At 43.0% G+C, this 10,908-nt stretch overlaps 1 protein-coding gene across 2 annotated transcripts in view; it reads left to right on the forward strand.

The window, feature by feature from the left end:
• Positions 1-9,564, forward strand: part of BDH2 (3-hydroxybutyrate dehydrogenase 2) — a 34,672-nt gene extending 25,108 nt beyond the window's left edge. For both annotated transcript variants that reach the window (XM_004703289.2, XM_045284282.1), the window contains exons 8-10: positions 4,771-4,829; positions 5,166-5,258; positions 7,901-9,564. In XM_004703289.2, the coding sequence (XP_004703346.1) occupies positions 4,771-4,829; positions 5,166-5,258; positions 7,901-7,954 (206 nt within the window). In that variant the 3' untranslated portion in view covers positions 7,955-9,564. The remainder of the gene's footprint in view (positions 1-4,770; positions 4,830-5,165; positions 5,259-7,900) is intronic.
• The last annotated feature ends 1,344 nt before the right edge of the window (positions 9,565-10,908 follow it).

Below are 10,908 nucleotides of genomic sequence, written 5' to 3' on the forward strand. Positions count from 1 at the left end.
TGCAGGAAGTGAGCCTTGCAAGCTGAAGCAGGGAACTGCTAAGGCAGCTGCACCCTGGTGCGACCATCACAAAGCAAGAGACCCGAGAACTTGAAAGGCGAGGCTCACTGAGCCATTTATTCCGCTGCCCTTCAATTAATCCCACGTGTTTATCGGCCAGGTTGGCACAATAAACTAACTCAATCCATCTCTTGGCAATCTGGCACCTGTACATAATTCTTTAGCATCACAATTGCAATTAAGTAACACCTACACCTTAACCCTATAATCCTGTGAATTTTCTCCCCACCTATGAAAGTTTGTAAGCCAACCACGCATGTCTTTATCTCCCCCAATTTTGGATATCCAATTTATGTACTGCCCACTTACATCAACCCAGTTCTCTGAGAAGACAATCATATTTGTTGACATAAAGAGTCTTCATTCCAATTGGAACCTTGTGAAGTCTGCATCCATAAGCAAAGTCAAATCCAGACAGGCCATCCATAAAGTCAGCAACAATATGCACCAGTTCACAGGCTCAAAAATCTCCAGCTGGTCGGGTTCTGGTCAACTCAAAGTGGGCTGCCTCATTCAGCCTCCACAGGGTGCCCATTGGTCACCTTGCCTTAGACCATGGGCTCTCACCAACTCAACAAGCCTAGCCCCCTCAGGGTCGGTCATGAACCTTAGACCAGTCAACCTGCTCTCTCTTCTCCTTTTTCCTGTAAACCAAGTCCACAGGTGTTAGTGGCCAAACGCAACCTGTCTCTTTATTGCTGTATTTCTCCCACTTCCACTCAAGTAGATCCAGGTGGTCACCTAGCAAGCATTTCAGCCTGCTCACAGGCTCCCTTTAACATTCAGTTCCAGAGAGGAGTTTTCTTCATGGTTCCAGATTTTCTCCAGCTTCTGACAAAGACTACTGGTTCCTTAGTACCCCAAAGCACTGGGTGGGACATATATTTTAAGGTGACCAGATATTAACATTGGTAAAGTAGGACACCATTGATAAAACTCATATCCTGGCGAAATAGCCACATGGCAGCCGAAAACCGTATACCCTAGCTTGTTGTGCATTCTTTCCAAAAATCGGGACTTTTTTAAAACACAGAGGGACCTTGGAAAAATTGTTAAAAGTCAGACTGTCCTGCCAAAAGCGGGATGTCTGGTCATCTTACCCTAGGATCACTGTGGGGAGGTGATAAGTAGATATTCCTTACAGCAAAGCAGGAAGAGAGTCATAAATTAAGGGTAGGATCCCAGGACACGGGTCATGTGACGCACCTGGAGTTATTCAGAGAATTTGCCTTTGCGTATGCTATCAAGTGGGGGTCAGCCAACAGTGGCCTATAGCAGGTCAAATCTGGCCTACTGCCTGTTTCTGTCAATACAATTTAAGTGGAACACATCCACGCCCATTGGTTTATGTACTAGCCCATGGCTGTTTTCATGCTACAACAAAGGTGAGTCATTTTAACAGACACTGAATGGCCTATAGAGCTAAAACTGTTTATGCTCTGACTCTTTACTGGAAACATCTGCCAAGCTCTGAGATGAAAGAAAGGAGAAGGGCAAGATTTATTACTAAGAACGGATGTTTAATGTGTCCAAACCGAAGCATTCAATAGCTTATTTTTTTAAGGGATGACTTCTCATTTCCTTAGTAACTGTAGGTATGTATAGTAAATAGTTTACACCATTATGTTGTCTTCTCCTCAAATAAATAAATAAATAAATAGATAGATAGATAAAAATAAATAGTTTACACCCTTTTTCCTGGTTCCAAATACCTAAGGTGAATACAGACCACTTAAGAAGAATTTTTAACTTCCTTTCTGAAAAGAAATTAAAATAAAATCTATCCAGAACCATCAAAAAATCAACCACTCCTGTAAAAGATTTATAGGTAAGCCAAGGAGCCCTGGTGGTGTCCTGGGTTACATGTCCGTCTGCTAACCACAAGGTCATCAGTGCGAACCCATGAGCTGCTCTTCAGGAGAGGCACTTTCTACTCCTGGGAAATCTTCCAGTCTCAGAAACCCACAGGGGCAGGTCTACCTAGTCCTATGAATTGGAATCAATTCAATGGCAGTGAGTTTTTTTGGAGCCAGCACCAAAGTGTCTCATTGGTTCTCCTTGGTTTGGGAGGGAAGGGACCTGGTGGCCCATGTGGTTTGGGTTGGATCGGTGACTTAACACACATGCAGTGGCTCCACAGAGGAAAGACCTGACAAGTTGCTTCTGAAACGTCGTGGCAATGAAAGTCCTCCGTTCTACTGGGTGACAGGTGAGGGCAGCGTGAATCAGAATCATCTTGAAAGCAGTAGGTTTGAGGCTTGGGGGGTTGGGGGGGCGGGGGGCGGGGGCGGGCCTGGAAAGAAGAAGCATTTTGAAATCACCTGAGATATTTCAAAACGTGAAGGACATTCCAGAGTCTGGGAAGAGAATGGAAGGAGAGAAACATAGTTGGGAAGGTCTTAGAGGAGAGAGAAAGGCAAACATACATAATGCTAATTTTGTAAAAGGACAAGATGGGAGTGTTTTGCCCTGGCAAAATGTTTAGGAAAATGTGGCTATCTTAACAGCTGGGCTCTTCCGAAGATTGGAAAATATATTCGCAAATTCTCTAGAACAAGGAACTTGTGGGACTGGTATCTAGCCGTGAGTCACTGAGCCAGTCACAGAAGGCGGCCTGGAGAGGAAAGAGTGTCTACGATACTGCCCATGGCTGTTGGAGTCATAACCTCCAGCACCAGACCTGTGTATGGTGAGTTGGGGCAGTCTAGGCCATTGACACAGCAGCGTCCAATGACAGTGGAGTCATTTGAAGGTGTTGGTCTGCTCTATCGTTTTATTTAATAGGCATTAAATGCCATCCACATGTACAAGATGATATACATTTTCAGCATGATCAACAGTCTCTTATAAATCATGGGTTAGGGTAGCAATTCATTTCCCACTACACTTCTCTTACTCAAATTAAAAATGCAGATTTTTCACAAATATATTAGCTCATTTAATCTGTACATTTATGTCATAGGTCTAATAAGATGAATAAGACAAGTAACATATAATGAATTCCCTGTTATCCAGTACATAAGAAATATCATTTCTTTCCCCTCAAATCAAGTACAGAATTATGAGATGGGATGTATTTCATGCTTGTTTTTCTCTGCGGATACAACATTATAATGTAATCCCAGGTGTGTGCCACTGTATCTATCAGTCAGTTGTCAGGACTATGGAGAGTTTGAGATATTACACTACTTTCGAACTAACAAGTCCTCCCAGAAGTTGATAGAAACCATCGGCCAAGACGGAGCCTTCGTGGTATATGTGGCGGGTACAAGTTGGGCTGCTAAAACCACAAGGCCACCAGTTCAAACTCACCAGCTGTTCGTTGATTGTTCTCGTTTAAGTATTAAGGGAATCATAAACCACCTCTCAGTGTGCATTTTTTATACTTAAAATGGTTATAAGGGCAACAAGTTAAATTATTTTAATCCCATCATTGGTCAGGACCTGTTACAAAGTTCTTTCCAGTCTGCTAATAAATTGCTCAAAGGGCATTTCACTTGGCTGTAAATTTCAACCCAAATGCCTTCAGCTCCATCTCTGTGAGCCAGTGAACCTAGCTCCCCAAATTAAGTGCCCAGAGGCACCCCACTCCACAAGCCACCCCCTGCCCCCAAACATTCAGCTTTCCTTGCCCTGTGGACAGACGTATACTAACTACTCTGTCTCGTGCCCTGGCTCTTGGTTCTGGTGTGGCTCCTCTTGATGCTACAGCTGTCTTCTGGATCAAGGAACTTGCTCGTGTGGTCATCTTGGGTCCAGGGGATGCGCTCCACTTCCGGGTCTTGGTGGAAGTTGAAATCCCCCCCATCCCCACCCCTGCGGCTGCTCAGAGGCTCCTTGTATGCAAAAGGATGACAATCACAATGTAGCCTCTGACTCACATGTGATCCCATCAGTGCCTTCCCCCAGGTGTGTGCAGGTCAATGTCACTTGGGGGGTGTTACAAAGACTTTGGCTAGATAGGCCACATTAAATAACTTGCTGTCCCTGCAAAGCTGTGTCTACATCACCAAGACATTGTGAGGCTTCCATAAAATGGCACATGTCAAAGTGCTGAGGGATTATCGAGACTCAACTCACCACCCTTTGGTCTCTCCTATAGGAGAGCCCCATCTTTCTCACCTGGAGCAGCTGGTGGTTTCAAACTGCTGGCCTTGTGGATTGCAGCATAACTTCACCACCAGGGCTCCTTATTAGCATCGTTTTATAAGCATCCTTCTATCATCAGAAGTCATTATGTAAATGTAATATGATGTAAATATCTATCCTTGGGAGCACTGAGTGATTCAGCCCGAGGACCTGGCTAGGGTTGCAAAGACATTTTGTTTTTTAAAAACCCATGGAAATTCTATTATACAAGTTATAAGCCTTCTTCAAGAAGTCCTGGCGGCTCCATGGGTTAGGTGTCAGTCTGCTAATCCACAGCTCAAAGCCACCAGCTGCTCCTGAGGAGAAAGATGAGGCTGTCTGCCCCCGGAAAGATTGACACTTTCCGAAACCTTAATGAGCAAGTCAACAGTGCCCGGAGAGTCACGATGGGTCAGAACCCTGTCGCAATTTAAGCTGCAGTAAAAGGATGGCTCAGGGAGAAGAGGGACTGCCATCCCAAGTGGTGGAGGAAGGTGGCACTGATTGTTATATGGAAAGGAAGTTTAATGATTGATTGATTTTTCAGTATGTAACTACATGGTACATCCTCTTTTGATATAGGAACGGTTGATACCCCATCTCTGCAAGAGAGAATACAAGCCCGACCAAATCCTGAAGAGGTAGCTCTTGATTTGCTCTTTTCAGTATGTTTCAACCTTTTGGTTAAAACGGGCCCTGCTGTATAACACCGACTCTGGTGTGTGTGTGTGTGTGTGTGTGTGTGTGTGTGTGTGTGCATTTCAGTACAACGCAGATCCTTGGAGCAGGGAAGGGTTGGGGGGACGGATGGCCACCATAGCCTAGTTGATTCATCATTGATGATATTCTTGCGTACAATGCATGAGGAATGGAGGTAGGAAGCCGGTGGTCCTGTGCAGATTCCTCTTGCCTTTGATGCCCTGAAGGCGTCTCAGCTGAGTCCACACTTCAGCTCACAGCACGGTCTCTGGCCACAGGCGCTGAGCGATTTCCTGAAGAGACAGAAGACGGGGAGATTTGCGACCGCGGAAGAAGTGGCCCAGCTCTGCGTGTATTTGGCTTCGGATGAAGTAAGCACGATTCTTCTCAGGGAGTTCATTATCCTAAATCACCTTTGGCCACAAGCTGCCCATTGAAACAGTGACGTGTTTTAGACAGTTTATGGTAGATTTATGCGCAAACACTGTATTTACAAGATAGGGATTAATTTTTTATTTTATGTCCTCAGAGAAAGGCCACTTTGATCTGACCACTCGTTCTTCGTTCATTCAAATGTGTTGTCGTTGGGTGCTGTCAAGTCCGTGCTAACGCACAGTAACCCGTGTGACAAAGCACTAACCCCATAGAGTTGTCTGGGCTGTCCCCTTTATGGAAGTAGACTGCCAGCTCTTTCTCCCGTGGAGCGACTGCAAAGCCACCTGTTCAGTATTAACCCTTTATGACCAAAGGGCCCCTTTGATTCAAATTTGCACCCGACTAAATCCCGCAGCAAGTTCAATGCACAATTGAAAAAGATTAAACTGCTTACTTTTCTAGTAACTGCTTTCAAAAACTACAACCAGGAGAACCCTAATTACATGAAAGTCAAACAAATGAACCCACAAAATTAAAAAAGCTCCCAGTGGAATGTAAGGGATACACAATTGGCACCTGGTGGCTTTAGTTTTACCGATGATTTGTTTAGGAAGATGCCACGGGCACTTTCCCTCTCTCACTTCCTATTGGTCATCATGTGTAGAGATGCTTAATGCTATCTCTTCCCACTTTGTGTCTCTTTAGTAACCTGTTTTAAAGGAACCCTGATGGCACAGTTGGGCAACTAGCCAGCAGTTCAAATCCGCCAGCTGCTCAGTGGAGGGGAGCTGAGGCTTTCTGAGTCCATAAAGACTTATAGCCTCAAAACCCCACAGAGGTGGTTCTACCCCGTCCTGCAGGGTTGAATAGCGACCTCTTTCTCCTGTGGAGTCACTGGGTGGGTTCAAAACTACCAACCTGTGTTTAGCAGTTTAGCACTTAACCATGTATGCCCAAAGAGCCCCTTTCAGTTACTGTGTGTGTATGACAGCAAACGGTCCAGAAAGCAGGAGCTAGACTAATAAGGGAGAGAGCAGATCCTTTTCCTTGGTCTTACATGGTCAGAACACAACATGGCCAGCGTACTGTAACATACAAGGCAGCTTCAAAAAAGTAGGTAGAGAAATGGAAGTAAAAGATGATCACCCCCGCCCCCAAATTTTTGGAAGCTCCCTGCTTGGAAAGAAAGGAGCACGGAGAGAGGAGTTGTGATAGTAACTTGGTACCCTCCAGGTGGCTGGAGAGCATGACAAATAAAGGGGTTGAATTTCTTTGTAACAAAGCAGTTGCCATTTCTTGGCGGCACTATTAACAATTGATCATACTTGGGGCAATTTGAAACAAGCAAGGTGGTGGTGGCCTGTGTGATTTCTTGAATTCCTTTATCTTCAGAAGATCCCATTTCATCCTTGTGTGTGTTTTCTTTTTCTTTAGCTAATCTGATCTTGGGCTATTTATGATCAGCTCAATTCCCCTTGTTAAGCCCCAGAAATTAAGTTGCCAAATACTGGAAGTGTTCAGCTTGAACTATACAAGAGGAGGACCTTTGGCCTTTTCAAAAGGACCAGGCAGATCTGTTCATCACAGAGAACCTGCCATTTGAAAGGACTTGGCGAGATTGGGGACTTAGTTTTCTTTCAGGGAAGTGACTGATAACTCCTTCATTTTCCTACTTCTTATGATCAGTTTTCCTATACTAAATTTGTAACATTTTTTCAGTTTCCAATGCCTTTCCTTACTGCCTATCCAATTGTTTCTGGCTTTCGGTTTAAAACTAAGAAGACAATTTTAGTCTTCAAATACCCATGTTTAAGTTAGAAGATTTTTAAGCCTCTCCCACTCAAAAATCATTACAGCTTAATTCTTTGGAAAATTAGAAAATTCATGGGGAAATTATATTAATTATTCTTTGCAATCATCTAGATTTGTACAGTTCATATGTCTGGAACAAATATAGGATATTTCCTTAATAGTTAATAGATATACTTATTATTGTTACTCATGTAAAATTTAAAAAGCATACTGTATATACTCGAGTAGAAGACAACCCAAATATCAGCCAAGGCACCTCATTTTACCACAAAAACTGCATAATAAAACGTGCTGAAAAATTCAGCTTTTACATGAGTATATACAGTATTTCAGCTCTTAGTATCCCCTACGTAGATTGACCAAATGAAATGATATATCTTTTTAATTCTATTTGGTGCTGAGATGGCCACTTTATGACTGACATGTTTGGAATTTATTAGTTGGGAAAACACATCTAGTTCTGGTTTGTGCTTTCAAATGAAAATGTGCTAGTCTATGCCTATGTTTTCTGCTGATTTTGAAAATGGCTATTTATCATTGCTTCTTAGTATTCTGATTTGGAGATCAAATACCAAGCAGATCCTGCACAGAATGTGATAATGTTCTGAGTCCCTAGCCAGACATCTGGCTAGCTCCAGATCACAAGGACATTTAGCAGCTCTAAGTCACCAGAACTTGGCTTCATGTTTTCCTGCATTCTTTTTGTGAAGCAATGTTGCTTGTCAACAGAGAAGCAACTTGGTTAACTATGCCCATCACAGAAACAAGAAACACAACCTGTGTTAAGCCTGTTAATGGTTCCGTCTTCTTGCGTGTATCACTACAGTCTGCCTACGTCACCGGAAACCCTGTCATCATTGATGGAGGATGGAGCTTGTGATTCCAGGATCTTCTTGCAGGGAAAGAAGGCAGGCCCTTCCTGTCCACAGCCAGTCTGGATACAAAGACAATGCGACAGTGATCACTTTTCTATTAATAGCATATTAATGAAAACAGCTATCATTGTTTACCAGAGTTCGATACTTCAAATATATTTTGTCTAATTGCTTGTGAAATTATTGTAGGAAGTTGAAATCAAATGTAACAAACGCACTGAAAGAGCATCATTTTAAAAGTAGATCTCAAAAAAAAAGTAGATCTGAATTTGTAAACAAAATTAAAGTGGGAATTTGTAGGACACTTTTAAAGGTATTAATTTCAATTTTGTTCTCTAGTATTCAAGTACTTTGTAGAATTCTGTAGTCTGTCTATTATGGATCCTAATGTAAAATTTTACGTCAACATAAATAAAATACCAAAGGGAGCAATTTGAGTTCAATAGCTTACAGTAAGTGAGGTTTTGATTTAGAAACACATTGCTGATCTGCTATGTAAAAGAAAGGTCATCAAGGAACCTAATGTAAAACTTTACATTATGGCCTCAGGGCCATGGTCTCCTGCATCTGGATGGTCTGTCTTTGTCTTGGCTTTGTCCTCTTGAAGACTCAATAAAATAGTCCTTATAAAAAATTAAAAAGTATACTGACTGAGAGATGTCATCACTTACAGGTTAGTACTATATTCTTAGTCTAATTAAACAATCCTTGTGAAATAGCCAATGATATCTGACATGTATCTAAAAAGCAGGTAGTTAGTTAGTGGCTATGATCATGAAGGTCAGTAGTTCCAAACCACCAGCTGCCCCTCAAGAGGAAGAATAGGGTTTCTACTCGGAAATGTATGGGCAGTTCTGCCGTCCTGTTGGGTCTCTGAGTCAGCATCAACTAGATGACAGCAAGTTTGGTTTCGGAAGCCAGCTGCAATGTTCTCAGTTTAAAGATATTTCATAGGTTAAATTGAGATTTCTTAACCAAATTCCAGGATAACAGACTAGAGGATGTGAAATTTGGAAACAGTAGATATATTTGATAATCTTTTATAGTAGATAAATTTGGAAATAATAGATTAAAAAAATAGAGGTCAGTCATATAACAGGAAGGAAACACATGGAACTCATTCTTAGAATTATACAATCAATAAAATTTTCAAGAAATCGCTTAAATAAATTCATAGACATTTGGAGGGAAAAATGTTTTCAGTTTTAGTTTGTGATGCTTGTGTTTGGTTTATTTGTCCCTACCTGAAAAGGTCAAATAGTAACATACACATAAAGTACAAATACTTAATGAGAGAACAGTGCTTTTTAGTCTTTCCTTCTAGAACAGTAGTTAATATTGGCAAAGAAATTTTTGAAGTGGAAGATGAAACAGCATTTGAGGTGAAAGAATATTATGCAATTGATAAAATTGATTTATAATTTACAACAGAAGATAGTTTAACTGGAATTCCCGGAGATATCATTGATTACAATCCTTGCTTTGGGGTTCTGGACCCAATATCCCACTACAAAATTATAAGTAGTTTATTTTGTGAAGTAGTTCTAGTTTGTGAAATTAGAGAGTTGAATTTCTTCTGGTATATCATAATAAAAATGAATGTATGGAATCTGAAGCTTATCCGAGTATGTGATGATATACTTTATGCTGGAAGCGGTTAAGAATAGATGTGTATTTAGAGGAATGAGCAAATTTTAAACCAAAATGCATCCTACAAAATGGATTCAAACATTATCCAAAGCTACCTCACATATAATTATCTTAAACTATAAAACATGATAAATCATAAACCAAAGTAACATTCATCCAAAAAATCCATTTTCTCCAGTCACGTTCACCAAATTGTGTACCATCTCCATGAAGATCATGTGACTGAAAGAAAAGGAAAAATCTATTCCATCCTGTGTTAAGAGGAAGCTGGTGTCACTAGGGATTTTTGCAAGTTTTAGGGCAGAAAGAGTTCCGTTTAGGAAAATACTGATTTCTTAGATGCTGTGACAAGGGTATGGAGGAAGGAGCCTACATACTATTGTTCTCCAAATGAGAGGAACTGACAGGAAGAATTGAGGACAGCTCCTCTACCTGGAAAATCCGTCATTAAAGTGAACCAGGACCAACTGCTCAAAGGAGTGAGAGACAGGTAAGAACATTTGTATTTTGGATCGTTTGCTCCAAGGAGGAGCACACACTCAACAGGAGGGAGGACAAACAGACACAAAAGAGATGACAATAAATGAATGGGGTGAGGAGAGATTGCTGATGGAAAGGTTAAACTCAAAAACCAGATAGCAAAGGGTTCAAGTTAAAGAAAGCTTGAAGGGGAAGAAATCCCTAGTCTTTGAACTGGTCGCCAGAAGAAAGCACGCGGAGGCCCCAGGGCTCCAGAGAAGGCACCACTAAAGGAAGCAGTCGGAGACAAGACTCAGAATTTGGCTGGCTGTTGGTAGGGGTGTGCGCTGGGTTCGGGCTTGTGTCGAACCTGGATGGCGCGGGCCTGGCGCGTAGTGGTGTCTGATGGAGTCTTCAGGCGATCACCTCGCAGGCCATCCGTCAGCAGCAAGCGCCTAGCCCGGGCCGCATGGGGTCCTGCAAGTGGGTTGAGCGCGGAGCCCGGCGGCGGCGGCGTGGATCCGCACGGGGCTGCCAACTGCAAGGTCAACATTTGGGGACCGAAGGGCGCTCTGCCGGGCAAAGATGAGGCTTTCTAGTCCCGTAGAGCGTGCCAGTCTCCAAAACTCCCGAGGGCAGGTCTCACCCTGCTCTCAGCGGGTCACTGTGCGTCGGAATCTGCTCGATGGCGGTGAGCGAAACGGAGCGACTGGCCGCCGGCTACCCGTTCGGCTTCCCGGGCCTGCGCTGCGCGGTTCTCCGGAGCTGCTTCGCCCTCGCTCCGGGGCCCAATCCTGTCCCGGGAGCTCCCCCGGGGAATGAATGCGCGGGCGCGGGCGCCAGGGCCCGA

Source organism: Echinops telfairi, unplaced genomic scaffold, assembly GCF_000313985.2.
Source record: "Echinops telfairi isolate 266 unplaced genomic scaffold, ASM31398v2 ScPeMD7_7468;HRSCAF=8506_0, whole genome shotgun sequence".
Classification (NCBI taxonomy): Eukaryota; Metazoa; Chordata; class Mammalia; order Afrosoricida; family Tenrecidae; genus Echinops; species Echinops telfairi.